Consider the following 18,583-nt stretch of genomic DNA (forward strand, 5'->3'; position numbering starts at 1 on the left):
AGGGTCTGGGGAACCCTGAGGGGAACATGGTCATGGAGGACAACCAGACTACACCTCCTCCTGAACCCACAGAGGAACCAGCTGAGCAGCACAGGACCACACACAGTCTCACTGAGGTGAGCCCACTGTGAACTACTGTCTGAATGGTATTAGTTCAGAGCCTGTATCCACAAAGCCTCTCAGAGTATGAGTGCTAATCTAGGATCAGTTTAGCCTTTTAGATCATAATAACACTGTAGACAGGTGGGGACCAGGGCCCGTAGTTATCTAAATGCCCGAAAATTCTCAGTGACGCAAATTTGGTCCTACTTTTACGCATAGGAGTAAGAGCATGTTATCAACATTCCTATGACATAAAAGTACTCATATCTCAGGGTGTATTTAAGAGAGCTCAAGAGGTGTCTTAACCGGTTAGGAGTTGCCAGAAGTTGCCACTTTACCCTTCTTGGCAACAGTGTAACAGTGATGATTTGAGTCCATCACAGACCGTCAAACCCAGATGGCACTTAAAGCACCTCAAATCAAAGGTTCATTGATTTTCCCACCACTCTACGCCAGATTATTTAAAAAAACAAGCTGCCTTCATCCAATTCGCTGGTTTTCCGGGAGTTGTTGGCATCATTGATTTTGCCCACATCAAAACCATTGCCCTCCATGGATGAGGACACATTCATCAATCGAAAGCGGTACCACAGTATTAACACCAAAGTGTTTTTTTTAATGCAGACTATAAGATTCTTGATGTTGTAGCCAACTGGCCTGGGTCTACATGACTCCAGAGTGCTCAGTGAGAGTGGCCTCAACATGCTGTTTGAGCGCAATGTTGTTCCCTTGGATGTCACTTTCTTGGTGACAAGGGGTACCCCCAGATAAGGTGGCTGCTAAACCACTTTTCTAGGACCTCTCCTCAGGGCTCAGCTCAATTATAACAGGGTGAGGCAATAGGCCAAACATTTGATTTACTGGGCTACAGAATACAGTGGGCTTTATCTCAGTGTAATTAAAATATTAATCCATATAAAATGACATGTAAATATTGTTTTATCTGAGGGATCACAAGGAGCCTGGTAGGGGAATAGGCCAGTGGAAGAGGAGATTTCATGTTCTCCATGGAGAGGTGCGTCACAGCCCAAGCAAGGATGGTCTGCCGCATAATAATGGCTTCTTCAATATTGAACGACATCTGCAAACTACGGCTCATCCGTCTACCTCCCGACGATGAACAATCTGAAACTGACGATGACAACAGTGACTATGGCGATGATGATGCAAGCCCCAGTGCCATAGGTGGACAGGGAACGCTTTTCAACCAGCACTTTACCAACCTTCACTTTAGGTAGGCTCGCATAACAATCTCCACACTTCGTTTTGGCGCTTTGTCAGCGCAGGAGAATGGTCTCGTAGAACCCAATATCTAGCTACAGCTATTGGAATGGGAGAGCATTATACAGATATGCAGGGTTGGGTAGGTTACTTTCTAAATGTAATCCGTTACAGTTACTAGTTACCTGTCCAAAATCGTAATCAGTAACGTAATTATTTGGATTACCCAAACTCAGTAACGTAATCTGATTACACAGTTACTTTTAGATTACTTTCCCCTTAAGAGTTAATAGAAGAAGACAACAATGTATGTTAGCAATTGAACCACATCTATTGCAGGATAAATCAATGTTAAAGTTTACATATCTGGCCATATATGGATGTTAAATTTTACTTTAGGGATCGGTTATGTAGGGTTCTTCTAACCAACCGCTTTCTACTACATATAATACGACTAAATTATATCTTTACATTAAAAACCAAAGTCTATCAGAATTCCAGTCAATCCAATAAATGTTATACCCCTTAATCTTCAAGAATAGGATTTGGAAATATGGAAGTATAGATTTGCCAAATTGTTTTACCTGAGCATAACCCCAAAAAATAAGGACTTATTAGCCAGCCCTACTATGTAATATGATTTTGTTGTCATGGAGGACTGATTGGGCTCATTGATTCAAGTAGAAAAATTAAAAGCTGTCCTCATGGAATGGCATGCTTTGAGCGCTACTGAAAAGTGCTATTTACATGTGAAAAATGAATGCCTTATGCTGCATTTGCTATTGGCCTATTGTTTACATTTTTGTTGGTGACACTGATTCCTTGATAATATGCAGCTGTTTGAAGGGCAAATCCACAGAACAATAACAAAATGGTTGCCCCGCCTCTGTTTTGGTAAAAAGCTGCGGGATGGGCCTGGAGAAATGTAACCGCTGTCAGATTAATATACAGAGCTATGGATGCAAGGACTGACCATCAATGATATCAAAATTGTTTTAACCATGTTATGAGGCTATACAGTGTTTGTTTACATTTACAATGTTTACAAACATTGGAGAAAAACAATCTTTTATTTGGGGTTTTCATGGAGTGTGACAGTTGAACTAAGCTCATGAGGCATTTATAAGTTATATTCTTTAAGAATCAATGGATATATATATATAAATCCATTGAAAGTTCAAAAATGGATGTAGCAACTACAGATTGCCCCTTTAAGTCTATCAAAAGTGTGCGAGTTTGAGCATATGTCCATTAGGTCTATGGATTTATTTATTTTATCAGCATGAATTAGATTGAGCAATATAAACCCCAATTGTATTCAATAGGCTGGGATCCACACTATGCAGCTGTTGCAAGAGCGCATTTTTTCACTGGCTGTCTACTGGTTTCAAAAACAATGATTGATAGGCAGCTTAAACGTCTTGAATTCAACCATTATTGGGTTCAAATACACATTTAGATCTGTGAACAGCCATCCACAACAACCACAATCCATAAACCGCAAATAGCTAAATGAGATTCACATCAATGCGCAAGCGTTTATTCAAATTGGATCATCTTTGGGTGGCGACAGCAGTCGCACCATTACAAGCCATAGCTTGGACTAGCCTACAAAAGGCCTATTCCTGCTTGTCACACATACTCCCTCTCCGGCCTCTAGGTCATCAGGCTGCTGATTATCCCGCACACCTGTCACCATCGTCTCGCGCACCTGCGGCTCATGACACTCACCAGGACTCCATCACCTCCTTGATTATCTTCCCTATATCTGTCACCTCCCTTGGTTCTTTCCTCAGGTGTTATTGACTCTGTTTTCATGTCGGTGCGTTGTTTGTGGTTATTTTATTTGTTAAAACACGCACTCCCTGAACTTGCTTCCCGACTCTCAGCGCACTCGTTACACTGCTCTTTTCCTGCGATCCATCAAACACATTACACATTAAGTGCGTGTCATAAGTTTTTCCTCAAACAATTTGTTAAAAATATAAATGTGAATAAAGTGTTTTGAAATTCAACAGTAAGCTTAAATCCTATTGTGCTGATCGGTGACCCTCAACAGCGCAGCGTCTTGCTAATGGTCACATTTGAGCCCTTCGTGTAGTTAAACACATTCCCCTATGGCACTGAGGGGCTTACGTGGAGGGCCACCTGAATGCAGACAATACCCATTAGACAACAAAATAGTCTACTTTACAGTGTGCATAACATACCAACTGAATTTAGGCCTACCTGTATTTGCCAACTTCTGAAGGGAAATGGAAATCTCCAACCTACATTCTGATAGGATGGTGTACCAGCGTTGTTCACATTAGTCTGGAGTTCTTCTAGAAAAATGAAATGTGGTGTTTGTTTCAGATATGGCCCTTGATAATACTTTTGTATTTTCAACTTGCTCTGCAAGTAAAATACTTTCCTCATCCCGCCAGTTTTATTTCCATGATCGCATGCCGCATAATGACATGCGTTTAAAAAACTTCTTGAGCCTATGGGGGCGCCATTTCGACTTTGTTAAAATGAGTTCCCAAATTAAACTGCCTCGTACTCAATTCTTGCTCGTACAATATGCATATTATTATTACTATTGGATAGAAAACACTCTCTAGTTTCTAAAACCGTTTGAATTATGTCTGTGCGTGAAACAGAACTGGACTTAGAGCAATTTCCCTATGTGGAGTTGAGAATGCAGATTTTTCCAACCTGTTCTCAGACCTGTGTATAACTCTGCCTGTCTTCTATTGGTTGAGATGCACTGCATACGCCTTCCCCTGGGTGTCAGCGAATAGAGGGCCTTGAAATGGAGTCTCTAGGCAGATCCGAAAGTCTATAAATTGATTGGAATCAAAGGGTCCCCGCTTTTGACTCTTCGCTCTGACGCAGTGAGAACCTTGGCATGTCGTTTTAGAAGCTCCCGTTTTAGCTCCTAGATATATCCGGCTCTGTTTTTATTCGATATAGGCTTTAAAGACATAATCTTGTTATTTTAAACCGATTTATATCAGTTTATGTCAGTATATTGCGATTTTCGGGTATTTCATTTTCTGACGTTGTAGGAAGTTTGGTATCTCTCTCTCGCATGCCATTGTTTACTGCTAATTGCAACGTGGAAGATGACTTTCTCCAACCCAGCAACGATTCTTTTGGACAAAGGACACCTATCCCAAGATTCTGATGGGAGGTCATCAAAAAGTAAGAACTATTTATGCTGATAATTCATTGTTCTGTTGAAAAAAGTCAAATGCATAAGACGCCATTACTTGCAGTGTAGCCTTGCTTTATCGCACCCTGTATTGCGCAGTAACGTTAATTTTAAAAATGTAATTCAGCGATTGCATTAAGAACTAATTTGTCTTTCAATTGCTGTCCAACCTGTATTTTTTTAGTCAAGTTTATGAATAGTTTTCGATAAGAATAGGTGCCTTTCCAAGATGGCGCCGGACAGATTGCGTGAGTATTTGGACACTATTCCCATTCTATAAGCACGATTTGTGCCGCTAAATATGCACATTTTCGAACAAACTCTATATGCATTGTGTAATATGATGTTACAGGACTGTCATCTGAAGAATTCTGAGAAGGTTAGTGAAAAAATTAATATATTTTGGTGGTTTATACGTTATCGCTCTTTTTGCCTTGAATCAATGCTGGGGTGATGTTTGCACATGTGGTAAGCTAATATAACGCTATATTGTGTTTTCGCTGTAAAACACTTATAAAATCTGAAATATTGTCTGGATTCACAAGATCTGTGTCTTTCAATTGCTGTACGCTGTGTATTTTTAAGAAATGTTTTATGATGAGTAATTAGGTAATACACGTTGCTCTCTGTAGTTATTCTAGTCGCTTTGGTGAGATTTGTGATGGTGGCTGCAATGGTAAACTATGATTTATACCTGAAATATGCAAATGTTTCTAACAAAACATATGCTATACAATAAATATGTTATCAGACTGTCATCTGATGAAGTTGTTTCTTGGTTAGTGGCTATTTATATCTTTATTTGGTCGAATTTGTGATAGCTACTGATGGAGTAAAAAACTGGTGGAGTAAAAAAAGTGGTGTCTTTTGCTAACGTGGTTAGCTAATAGATTTACATATTGTGTCTTCCCTGTAAAACATTTTAAAAATCAGAAATGATGTCTGGATTCACAAGATGTGTATCTTTCATCTGGTGTCTTGGACTTGTGATTTAATGATATTTAGATGCTAGTATTTACTTGTGACGCTATGCTAGGCTATGCTAGTAGCTTTTCTACTGATGGGGGTGCTCCCGGATCCGGGTTTGGGAGGTGTTAGAGGTTAAAAAGGCTAGAAAATTGAAAAGGGATTGGTAGTTCTATGTAAAGAGGGTAATGTAAGACAGATGTTAATAATATTCTATCAAACTAATTAGATGAGCCTCTTTCTCTCACCACAGTGGCAAAATTTCATGCGCTGGTGTGCCTGGGCGTATTATTTAACCTAAATAGGACTAATTGCCAATGTTACAATTAGCCGACACCATTATGATTATATTTTATGATGATTACGTTTGACTATAACAAAAACAAGATATCTAATAGCCTACAAAACAAACAATGTTGCTAGTCCTGCAATTGGTTTGATATTAATGTTGCTTAATTGTATCAGTCTTGTTTTTGGAAATGTGGAATATCCTGTGTGCCCTTTTTCTACCCCCAAAAATACAAAACGTCATCGCACTTTCACTTAACGGCTCTTCTCATGTCGTAAAAACGTGCTGAGATCAACTCATAAAATTAACCCCTACTCATCGCCGAGAGTAGGGGAGAGACGCTTAACAACTACATTTTTAGGTCCTATTCTGAGCAGTGTGTAAATTAGGTCACAGTCGATTCCTATGAGTAATTCTGAGACGCTTGATAACTACGGCCCCTGATCCTCGATTAGCACTTCCACTCGGAGACTCTGGACCCGTATCCACAAAGCGTCTCAGAAAGGGTCTTAGGATTCCTCTGTCAACCTGTTTTCAGACAATAAAAAGCTCCCAGCTCAGAGTATGTTTTAGGATGACACTGCTCAGACAAACTCTGAGCCAGGGGTAAAATCAACTCATAAAAGTTTCTCAGGTGGAAATCACGACAGTTTGAGTTACCGCAAAGGAAAGATAGTGATGACGCTCATTGATTGACATGTTGCAAATGATGGGGAATAATCAACGGTGATCGCCAGTTGTGAACTCTATAGCACGCTTCAGACAACTTCGGTGAATGTGACTGTACATCAAATGTTACAATGGGAAAAACGTTTGATATAATATTCACCTGACACGATCACTTTGCTTACTCTTAGTTCTTGCCTAATATGTTGGCATGCATAACCTTTTTTTTAAACAATTGATATTTTGAATAATGTGAAAGGCAAATTTTACTGATTCATGCAGTATAATGGTTATTAAAAGCATCATTTTTATATTACTTTTATATCAACACACTCGTCACTCCGGTTTAACACCTCTAAATCGCTTTGGCACAGTAGGCATCAAGTTACTTGCCGATGTTGCATAAAACGTTGAAAGGTTTAATCTTTACACAATGAAAAAGTTAGCATAGCCCCTAGATGCTTTCAATTGCTCAATTTATAGGGATGCCCAATTTAGGCATTTTTTTAACAATGTGTTATTCCCTTGAAATAACATGAAGTCGATTCATGAAATAATCAAATGTAAAAATACACTGATTGTGCAAAACATTAAGAACAACTCCCTAAAATTGAGTTTTGCCTTCAGAACAGTCTCAATTTGTTAGGGCCTGGACTACAAGGTATCAAAAGTGTTCCATAGGGATGCTGGCCCATGTTGACTCCAATGCTTCCCTCAGTTGTGTCAAGTCGGCTGAATGTCCATTTGGTGGTGGACCATTCTTGATACAGACAGGAAACTGTATTTATCAAATTATACCCCTTCAAAGGCACTTAAATATTTTGTCTTGCCCATTCACCCTCTGAATGGCACACATACACAATCCATGTCTCAAGGCTTAATCATTTTTTTTTACCTGTCTCCTCCCCTTCAACTACAATGATTGAAGTGAATTTAACAAGTGATATCAATAACGGTGATATCTTTCACTTGGTCAGTCTGTCATGGAAAGAGCAAGTGTTCATAATGTTTTGTACACTATGATTATTAGCCTAGTGGTTGTTAGTATATAGACATATGTGATTTAGACCTTGTGAAATCATTGTCAAAAGCGTAAGAAATACTGTTGCATGTAGGTCTAGATTATTTCTGGATTGATCATATAGAAATATCAAAACATTATTTCAACAACTCTAAAGCAATTTCCTGTCTATGGCACCAGAACCACTGACTTGCTGCCCTTTTCTATAATCAAGACACCTGCTGGTAACTCTTAACTGTTTAGGACAGCTCAAGAGGTTTCCTAAATATCGGTCAACTAGATGACTAAAGAGGCTTCCAGCATTGCTTTTATTTTTACCCATAAGAGTAAAATGTATCTATTCTCAGCACTTATGACCAATTTTCTACTCTGAGACTTTGTTGATATGGCCCCTGGTCTTTATTAATTTTGTCTTAAGTGAGGGATCATGCCTTTGAAGTATCAAAACATTAAAGTGTGTTAGGTAGTCAAATCAACTAACACGTTTGCATAGTATCACATCAACTAACATGCTTGCATAGTACTCATAGCAATCCCTCATTGCCCAATCAGAAGATGCTTCATAGCAGGGTGCTCATATCAGATTTCTTGATCCAACATCCTCTCACTCTGTATCTCTTACAGTTGGTAGACATGGAGGATGGGAAGCCTGATCTGCTGCTGGTCAAAGAGGAGACTATAGAAGATGGACCAGAGAGCATTGACCTGCTGAGTGGACTAAAGATGGGGGAGCAAGGTAAGGGAGAAATACACATAGCCTACATACAGTAATAGATCTTCAATGGGAATAGTGATGCACCTGGCTATTATTTTATATTTTTCTTCATTCATAAAATGAAATCAATACAACTTATGTTTACATACAAAAACACACATTATAATGTATGAACCTCACCAGGTAATTGACAAAATGTAGAGTTTTCTCTGCCATGTTTGTAAAGTCTATTTTGTAACCTCTTCCTGCAGGTGGTTGGCTAGAGGCTAACAGAGGAGACTGGGCTGCCATCTTGGAATCCCAGACCCAGACTGGTGCACCCAAAGGCTCAGGGGACATCATCACTGAGCAGGCCAGGACCAGAGGCGACATAGTGGAGATCAATGGATGGGACAGCGTCCTCAACTCTGAAGTGGGGAACAACACCTTGAACCACAACCAGAAACAGACAGTCGAACACAAAACAACAACCAAACTTAGTCTCCATGACAACAGACTGGCTGAGACCAGGGCAAGGTGTAGATTTGGTCTGCAGGGACGGGGAGGTGTCCGTATGCAGCGGGAGAGAACAGACACAGACTCTGCTAGCGATGCTCCGTCCTGCTACTATAGTTGTGATTCAGAGAGACTGATGGCACCTCAGGTTAACCCCCTAACAGGTGCTGCCTTCAGCCCGCCTTCTATAGGATCTATCAACTGGAACATGGACCCTGCGACAACACAGACTCTCCCTGGCATTTGTCCTCCTCACAGTCTCCTAATGTTAAACCAGACCTCAGACAATGCCAGTGCCTCAACACTAAATGGCTACACAAGCCCATTGACAAATGACAGTAGTAGTAACGCTATCAGCAGATCTGGTGGCAAAGAGAAGCGCTTTCCGTGTTCATTCTGTGGGAAAGCCTTCAGTTTCCCCAAACAGGTGGAGATCCACCAGAGGATGCACACAGGGGAGAAACCATTCAGCTGTCATCTTTGCCGGGCCAGTTTCTCCCAGTTGTCCAACCTGAAGAGGCACCAGAGGGTCCACACCGGGGAGAAGCCTTACAGCTGCCCCCAGTGTGAGAAGAGGTTCTCCCACCAGCACCATCTGAAGATACACCTGAAGGTCCACATGGGGGAAAGGCCTGTACGCACTGGGGAAAGAGTGTTCTCGGAGAGGAGTTATCTCAGGATACACCAGCAGAAAATGCACACGGACAATGTATAGTGTATAGTGAGTGTTAAGGAATTATTATTTTATTTAGCGCTTTTCATACAGTATCTCACTTTTTAAAAAACAGACAAAAACAAATAAAGTCTGTCTTCTCCTTCAGGGTCCCGTCTAATGCCTGCTGACTGGGTTCATAGAAAGCCTGGACCTGGGTCTAGCCTTCCTCAGCTACCTCATGGTTACCGCACAAATACAGACAGGGTCAGGATTGGTGTTCACAAGAGTTACCTAACCTGTAACACAGCACACAATCCCAACAACACCCAAACAATGGGTAGAGGTCAAGGAGGGAGCTCAAAGACTAACCACCTGAGGGTGGTTGCTCCTGCTTCTACCTCCTCTGGTGTCATTGGGTTACAACGCGGGAGGCCGAGCATGAGAACGGATGCTGACAAGCCATACGCCTGCCCCAGGTGTGGGAAGCGCTTCGCTAAGACTAAATATATGAAGCAGCACCAGAGCGTTCACACTAAGGAGGCCTTTCAAGTGCAAGCTGTGTTACAAGAGCTTCTCATTCCTGAGTAGCCTTATTAGACATAGGAGTGTCCACAATGGGGAGAAATCGTAGCAGTGTGGCTTGAGAAGGGATATCTGGGAACTATTCTTTAGCTGTTATATTATAGTCATCATGTGAAGTGTCTTGGGCTAAGAGGGTAATTAACCATATAACATTCATTAAACCTTTGTTAACTTGTCATTTAAAATAGGCTTGTGTACCTGTTTTTAGAGAGACTAGGTTAGAATAAGGACAGTTTCATTTTTACCTTACTGAGGTGATGTAGATAGAATAGAAAATAATATCATCACTTTATTCCTACACACTTTTTTCTAAACTAGTCTGCTCTCTGCTTGAAAGATACTGATCATAGGAGATTTGATGTGTAACGTAATAAGCAGTACCGCATTTCAAAGAACAGCATACGTCACTTTTTCATTTAACCACACCCTTTGAGCTATGACGCCAACCAATAAGATACTTTCTCTTCAGTGTAACGGAAGTGGGTGTGGCTAGGCGACATGGTGGAAGCGGATGTGGAACTGAAATAGAATGCTGGTGGAGAAAAGGATGAGTGGACTAAGGAGAGAAAAACTGTTGTGGAAAATATGTCTAGTTCTGATCATATCCCATTGTGTCTGGTAGGACTGCAGTTTTTGTAAAAACAATGTATGCCAGACTTGGTGAATCCGTTTCCATTTAGTGTGTTTCTGCTGATCAGAAAAGGCGTGTCTCACCCGAATTGATGAATATAATCTATCTTGCGTTGATGTGCCACCAGTCAAAGGAGACATTTTTGGAGTCTTGGAAGAAGTCGACATTGCTCTACTGAAGAATGAATCGTGTGGTAAATGGCATGAAGGAGAAGATTTTGTCTGTTCTTGGGTTTTTTATGTGGAGTGTCTCCCTACCCGAGTGCAGCTGGGATATGTGTACTATTCTGTGAGAGCCTTTATATACTTCTTAGTAAACTCAAATGGATAAGTTATTTATGTCAAAAGGTTAAATGTTTTTTCAAATTCGAATCACTTCCTGAATTGCACAGAGGTGCACAAAGGTGCACAGAGGTGCCCATAGTAAACTGCCTGCTCCTCAGTCCCAGTTGCTAATATATGCATATTATTATTCGTATTGGATAGAAAACACTCTGAAGTTTCTAAAACTGTTTGAATGATGTCTGTGAGTATAACAGAACTCATATGGCAGGCAAAGACCTGAGAAAAAATCCAAACAGGAAGTGGGAATTCTGAGGTTGGTAGATTTTCAACACAGCCCCTATTGAACAAACAGTGGGATATGGATGAGTTTTCACTTCCTATGGCTTCCACTAGATGTCAACAGTCTGTAGAACCTTGTCTGATGCCTCTACTGTGAAGTGGGGCCGAAGGAGACAGGAAATAGTCAGGTCTACCATGACCTGGCCATGCGCGTTCACATGAGAGGGAGCGCTGTTCCATCGCATATCTGAAGTCAATGTAATTCTCCGGTTGGAACGTTACTGAAGATTTATGTTAAAAACATTCTAAAGATTGAATCAATACATCGTTTGACATGTTTCTACTGACTGTTATGGAACTTTTTGACATTTCGTCAGTTTTTAGTGAACGCGCTTTCTGCTAACAAAAATAGCTATTTGGACATAAATGATGGACATTACCAAACAAAACGAACATTTCTTGTGGAAGTGGGAGTCCTGGGAGTGCATTCCGACAAAGATCAGCAAAGGTAAGTGAAGATTTATAATGCTTTTTATGAGTTTTGTTGACTGCACAATTTGGCGGGTAACTGTATGGCTTCCTTTTGTGGCTGAACGCTGTTCTCAGATTATTTAATATTGTGCTTTTGCCGTAAAGCTTTTTGAAATCTGACACAGCGGTTGCATTAAGAACAAGTGTATCTTTAATTCTATGTAAAACATGCATCTTTCATCAAAGTTTAAGATGATTATTTATGTTATTTGACGTGGCTCTCTGCAATTTCTCTGGATATTTTGGAGGCATTTCTGAACATGGCGCCAATGTAAACTGAGGTTTTTGGATATAAATATGAGCGTTATTGAACAAAACATATGTATTGTGTAACATGAAGTCCTATGAGTGTCATCTGATGAAGATCATCAAAGGTTAGTGATTAATTCTATCTCTATTTCTGCTTTTTGTGACTCCTGTCTTAAGCTGGAAAAATGACTGTGTTTTTCTGTGATTTTGCGGTGACCTAACATAATCGTTTGTGGTGCTTTCGCTGTACAGCCTATTTGAAATCGGACACTTTGGTGGGATTAACAACAAGATTACCTTTAAAATGGTATAAAATACATGTATGTTTGAGGAATTTTAATTATGAGATTTCTGTTGTTTGAATTTGGCACCCTGCACTTTCACTGGCTGTTGTCATATCATCCCGTTAACGGGATTGCAGCCATAAGATTAAGAGAGCAGAGTTGGAGAGACTTGCAATTTCTCGTGAGATACGTTTTATAGCATACCTTTTAGGAGTGGGACGGATTTCAGACGGAGACAAATATGGGTAATCAATATTGATTTATACGCAATGTAGTAAACTATAGCCGATTCATATTTAAAAACAAAATTTCCTTGCAAAGAACTGCCCCGTGCTGCTCCGCCCATAGGCTATAGCCTACTCTATTGTATTACACGTGTACCTGATCTCGCACGTATGGCTACTGAATTTGAAGCAGCAGCAAGAATGATGGCAGCGGACACTTGCACTTTCTCTTGAGCTAGGTTTTGCATATAGCCTACATTTTAGGATGACGATTTGCAGTCAGAGATAAATAAAATGGGTAGCCTAATCAATATTTATTGAAAACGAAAAGGTACAACGCTCACACACCATGGTAGCCTGTGCGCGTCTTTTCCTTTTCAATTGTGATCACATTTTTTGATTGCACCTCGACTCACGTTGGTTGAGGGCCCTTCACTTCTTTCCATTATCAATATTTATTTACAGACACTGTAGTAAACTATAGTCTAATCATATTTAAGTTAATTTCCTTAAATATAACTACCACGTGATTCCCCCTCTATGCATAGGCAGCCTACTATGTCAATGAGATCACACAAAAATATAAACGCAACAATTTCAAAAATTTTACTGAGTTAGTTCATAGAAGGAAATCAGTCGATTTAAATAAATTAATTATGCCTTAATCTATGGATTTCACATTGGTGGCGCAGCCATTGGCCCACCCACTGGGGAGCCTGGATACACGTGGTCTGCGGTTGTGAGGCCGGTTGGACATACAGCCGAATTCTCTAAAATGATGTTGGAGGCGGCTTATGCTCGAGAAATTAACATTAAATTATCTGGCAACAGCTCTCTTGGACATTCCTGCATCAGCATGCCAATTGCACACTCCCTCAAAACTTGAGAAATCAGTGGCATTGTGTGGTGACAACTGCACATTTTAGGGTAGCCTTTTATTTTCCCCAGCACAAGTTGAACCTGTGTAATGATCACGCTGTTTAATCAGTTTATTGATATGCCACACTGTCAGGTGCGTGGATTATATTGGCAAAGGAGAAATGCTTACAAATAGGGATGTAAACACATTTGTGCACTCAATTTTAGCATATGGAAAATGTCTGGGATGTTTTATTTCAGCTCATTAAACATGGGACCTACATGTTGCGTTTATATTTTTGTTCAGCATACGAGGCACGCCCAACTAGGACAAGTAGGCTATTAAACTTGAAGCAGCGAATTCCGCGTGTGTTTAATGTGATAAAGATGTACTTTTAATACAATATGTAGGACTAGGCTAACGCATTGCAAAGCAGAAAGACGACCGTTTCCAAATAATCTGCTGGACCCAAAAATATTTTCATCCCAAAGTTGTTTTTTGACCACCGGCTCCCACCCGCAGTATGAAAAATGCCGACCGCGCAGCAATGATCTCTGTCGGGACCCGTATGCAGCCCTCTACCGTGATGCACACACACATTTCAGTTTGGAAACAGCCAAGACGTTAGCGTCAAGACGTTAAGGTAGTTATAGTTCTGCAATAAAATTCTAATTGTAGAATGCCCTGATACTTCCTACGTTTACCAGTAAATTTTGTGACATCTGGAAAGTAATCCGCGCCGTAGTGCCTGCCCAAGGTGGATGACGTCATCACTGGAAGATTGAGATGCTGTGGCTAGATAAGGAAATAGCTCCAGTTGAGTAACCAAATTCCAGCAGTATGCACGTTACAAAAAAAACCTGCTAACTCCACCAACTACCGAATTTAGTTTGAAGTGTTTTGAGGCCAGAGAATAAAGTGCTAAAAAGATATTTCAAATAGTATTGTGCCAACTAGGCTGGATGCTGTGCGAGAATTGTGACAAACTGACAGGCTCACCTGTCGAACGTACCTTTCTTTTCGAATCCGGAGGACATAAAATAATATATAGGTAAGATAGATATTGATTATTTTGAGACATGACATGTAGTATTTTCATATTTTAGTATACGCTTTTCATATTGTGACGTGTGTCATTTTTAAAGATTGCCCAGAACAACCAGCGTATCTCTGAAATGTCAACAGAGCACTGAGCATTTTATTTTCAAAGCCTTTTACATTTAATACAGCTCGTGTCATATTAATTTAGCGTTTTACGACCCGCGGAAAAAGTCACTACAAGAAGCTGCACTGCTCTATCAACAGAGCGCGCTGCTTATTATTGGACGTATTAGGTTACAACATCTGACTTTTTGGATATAATGTTAATGATACATTAGAGATCCCACTGAGCAAGTTAGAACATGAAGAATCATATGTCTTGGTAAAACGTATTTTATAACATGTAAAATTTCAAAACCACAGAGCGTTTAGTGGGTGGACACCCTATAATATGCTAACTCCAGGCTCTAGCCATATGTAAAAATGTGATTATAGTGGATTCTGTCACCATGAGCCTTAAGACACAACTCAAGGTAGCTAAGGGTTATTTGAACCAAATAGAATTTGCATTTACTTTCCCTTTAAAAACGTCCAGTTTTGACCCCACCCGGTAGGTGGCCGTAATACACCATTTTGGTGTAGTCCGCCGACAAAAACCTCAAAGAAGACGTAAACAGAAGTGAGCCGTGACCAAAAACTATTTCCACGTTTGCGATTTTGTTGTCATTTAGACGTTTTATTAACACCCTGTAACTCAAAATAATATTAATTTACCTGACAGCATCGCACACTTACCCCCAGGTATTATTTAATTCGCATTGGAGACAGGACTTGGTTGATAGATGTTATCTAGGTAACGCTAGCTAGCTAGTTGCGAAAGTTACCTAACAATGGCTATGGTTTTTCACACTCAAATAGCCTCCATTATGGAGGTGCTAGCGAATGCAGCCGTGGCAGAGATTTGTAAACTCGTAGACGACGACTATGCAGTGTTTCGTTTGGAAATAACTCAAAGCCAGAAAGAAAACAGGGCATTGCGGAGGAAACTACAGCTACTAGAACTGAAGAAGGTGGCGCGAGAGCGCGCAGAAAGGACAATGCGAGAGCGCGTCCTCGCCAGTCGTCCCAGTAGTGTCAAGATCCTCGACCGATACAGAGGATTGACAAGAGGTACATTTACCCTCTGCACATGTGCCTTTGTGTTAGCCAGAATTGGATCTTGGTCAGTTTTTGGATAGCCTAATTCGCCTGATTACTTATCTGTCTTGCAATATAACGTTGAGCATTGACAGTAGCTAACCTAACCACTTCTTTCCCCCCAATAACTCTCTCGGGTGACTTATATCTCACTGGAGGCCACGTGAGCTTTGTGAAGCCAGCAGGACACAATACATGGAGAGATGACCAACCAATCACTGTTGATGAGGGGAGTGGAACCTCAACCCAGCATGTTATTGTGATAGAGGTTAGTGTAATAGTCAGAATTACAGTACATTTCAGAAAGGCTCCACTCAGCTATTCACTTGCTTACGTGTACATCATTTATCTGCCATAGCGGAGCTTGTGTGACTTCTCTACGGCATTGTCACCCAATTCTACTCAATACTGTCAATAACCTCCCCTCTTCTTGTCAGTCTGCGGAGGCTGCAGGTCCTGGGGTCAAGCAGGAGAGTTCTGAAGGAGAGGAGGACCCACGTCACATCCAAACTGGAGTGCCTCCTGTAGCCATGGAGGACCCCACTACTGCCCCAGCGGCGCCCAGGACACGACGCAGCATCACGGAGGTCGGTGGAACACTGAATGCCGTCCTCAAGTCAGAGACAGACACCAAGAATTTAACGGGTCTGGGGCGATTGGGCTGTCCTCCTGCTCTCCGCTCAGAATATTTACTTGATGGTAACCCAAGCCCGAGGATGGATCTGTCCCATCAGGACTTAGGTGACACATTACAGACTGGCAATGATCCGTCCTGTTCATACGCTACAGAGATGATACCTGGTGACATGCCAGTCGGCTTAGATACACAGACTAATCCAATGAGAGGGGACTGGAACCGGTACAGTAGTAGTGTATACTCTGAAGGGTGCCTAGATAAGAAAGGGGAGGTTATAGTGATAGATGAGGTGACTGTGAAAGTGGAGAGTGACGCTCTGACATGGAATGCAGACGAGACTCACTTAGGAGAAGGACACTCACAGGGCAACACCAGTGACTTCTTAGACTACAGGGAAAGCTTAGAGACCAATCTAACTGTTGCAACCCACTCCCCTTTACACACGCTCAGGGATCACGACCCACTGTCCACGCCGATGGCACCTTCCGATTCACAATACCTTTTCGATCAGGTATTGAACTCAAACGACAGGGCTAGAGCCCAGGCTCGGGGAGGGGGAGCCACATCAGGCAATAGTAAAGAGAAACGGTTCCTCTGCATGTTCTGTAATAAAGGCTTCAGCAGCTCCCAGAAGGTGGAGATCCACCAGAGGGTCCACACAGGGGAGAAACCATACAGCTGTACCCAGTGTCATATGCGCTTCACCCAGGCTGGTGACCTGAAGAGGCACCAGAGGGTCCACACAGGGGTGAAACCCTTTAGCTGTACCCAATGTCACATGAGCTTCGCCCAGGCTGGCAACCTGAAGAGGCACCAGAGGGTCCACACAGGGGAGAAACCCCCTAGTGTGAGAAGAGGTTCTCCCACCAGCATCAACTGAACATGCACTTAAGTCCACACGGGAGAAAGGCCATTCGCCTGTACGCACTACGGGAAGAGGTTCTCCGAGGATACACCAGCAGAAAAAACATTCCACGGATTGACCTAGAAATTAACCATTCCTCTCGATAGCTTCTGAAGTTTAGATCAAACCCTGCATTAAAGACAAAGATAAATGTTAATTGGTGTCAGCAGAAAAGCTCCACATATGCATTTGGATTAACAGATTTCAGTGTTGAATATTCCTGGGTAGAACATTGCATCCAGACATGATATAAGCCTAAAAAGTTGTTCAACTACTTAATGTTTTTCCCAAGACACTTTTAATGAGAAAATGAATGCAGTTTATCGAGTTCATTCAGATTTTTAGTTGAGACATGTGTGGTTTTTATATGGTGTATTTAAAATGTGTATGTTTAATAATCACAAAATGGGACTTTTCATTCATTGAGACTCTCTTTAGTATATATCACATCTGATCTCACCCTATTCTTAAAACACCAGGCAGCGCTGTATAACCGATATACATGTTAAAAAATGTAAAAAGCCATTCGGCATGCTTGAATGGACACGTTTTTGAATAGCCGTTTTTACATGGTCCTTCATATCGCCAGATTCTGACTCAGCTACAGTTAAGATGTTCCATTACCCAAAAGAGGCTTAAATGTTGCTCAGATGAGTTACCCTGCCCTCCTAAGCCATATGAGGCTGTTGTCACCACCCACAACACACGGACGAAGCCATCGAGTCCCAGAAAATGAGCTGCGAGGCCTTACACACCTCTCTCATCACACAGTCAACCATTGGTCAGGTAGTGACCACCCTCACCAGCTGGGACCTGCCCGTAAGAGAGAAAAGATCAGGAGGAAAGAGCTGTCAAACATATGGCACGCAGCTATACATTTGTTATATAACTTTCTTCTATGTATTTTTTTGGGGGTGGAGGGGAAACAAATTCAGTATACATTAAAATGACTCAAACCAAATCGAAACTAGAAATTATAATTGACTTACATTTACAGTGCATTCTGAAAGTATTCAGACCCCTTGACTTTACACATTTTGTTAAGTTACAGCTTTATTCTAAAATGTATTAAATCGTTTTTTTCCCTCTCAATCTACACACAATACCCCATAATGACAAAAACAGGTTTAGACATTTTTGCACGTTTACTAAGAATAAAAAACTGAAATATGTAAATGTGATAAATATTCAGACCCTTTACTCAGTACTTTGTTGAAGCACCTTTGACGCTACAAGCTTGGCACATCTGTATTTGGGGAATTTCTTCCATTCTTCTCTGCAGATCCTCTCAAGCTCTGTCAGGTTGGATGGGGAGCGTCGCTGCACAGCCATTTTCAGGTCTCACCAGAGATGTTCGATCGGGTTCAAGTCTGGGCTCTGGCTGGACCACAAGGACATTCAGAGACTTGTCCCGAAGCCACTCCTGCGTTGTCTTGGCTGTGTGCTTAGGGTCGTTGTCCTGTTGGAAGGTGAACCTTCGCCCCAGTCGGAGGTCCTGAGCGCTCTGGAGCAGGTTTTTATCAAGGATCTCTGTACTTTGCTCCGTTCATCTTTC

The 18,583-nt window shown here is 41.3% G+C and overlaps 2 protein-coding genes across 2 annotated transcripts; both read left to right on the top strand.

Moving 5' to 3' along the window:
- Window positions 1-77: 77 nt before the first annotated feature.
- Window positions 78-10,871, top strand: LOC120052986 (zinc finger protein 8-like). The gene is made up of 4 exons (XM_039000239.1): window positions 78-116; window positions 8,086-8,197; window positions 8,428-9,392; window positions 9,493-10,871. Exons 2-3 carry the CDS (start codon window positions 8,095-8,097, stop codon window positions 9,384-9,386), a joined length of 1,062 nt encoding a protein of 353 aa, XP_038856167.1. The 5' UTR covers window positions 78-116; window positions 8,086-8,094; the 3' UTR covers window positions 9,387-9,392; window positions 9,493-10,871.
- Window positions 10,872-15,471: 4,600 nt separating this feature from the next.
- Window positions 15,472-18,091, top strand: LOC120052995 (zinc finger protein 583-like). Its single transcript, XM_039000248.1, has 2 exons — window positions 15,472-15,755; window positions 15,925-18,091. The coding sequence occupies exon 2, from the start codon at window positions 16,018-16,020 to the stop codon at window positions 17,002-17,004; it is 987 nt and encodes a 328-aa protein (XP_038856176.1). The 5' UTR covers window positions 15,472-15,755; window positions 15,925-16,017; the 3' UTR covers window positions 17,005-18,091.
- The last annotated feature ends 492 nt before the right edge of the window (window positions 18,092-18,583 follow it).

Source organism: Salvelinus namaycush, chromosome 8 (assembly GCF_016432855.1).
Source record: "Salvelinus namaycush isolate Seneca chromosome 8, SaNama_1.0, whole genome shotgun sequence".
Taxonomy (NCBI): Eukaryota; Metazoa; Chordata; class Actinopteri; order Salmoniformes; family Salmonidae; genus Salvelinus; species Salvelinus namaycush.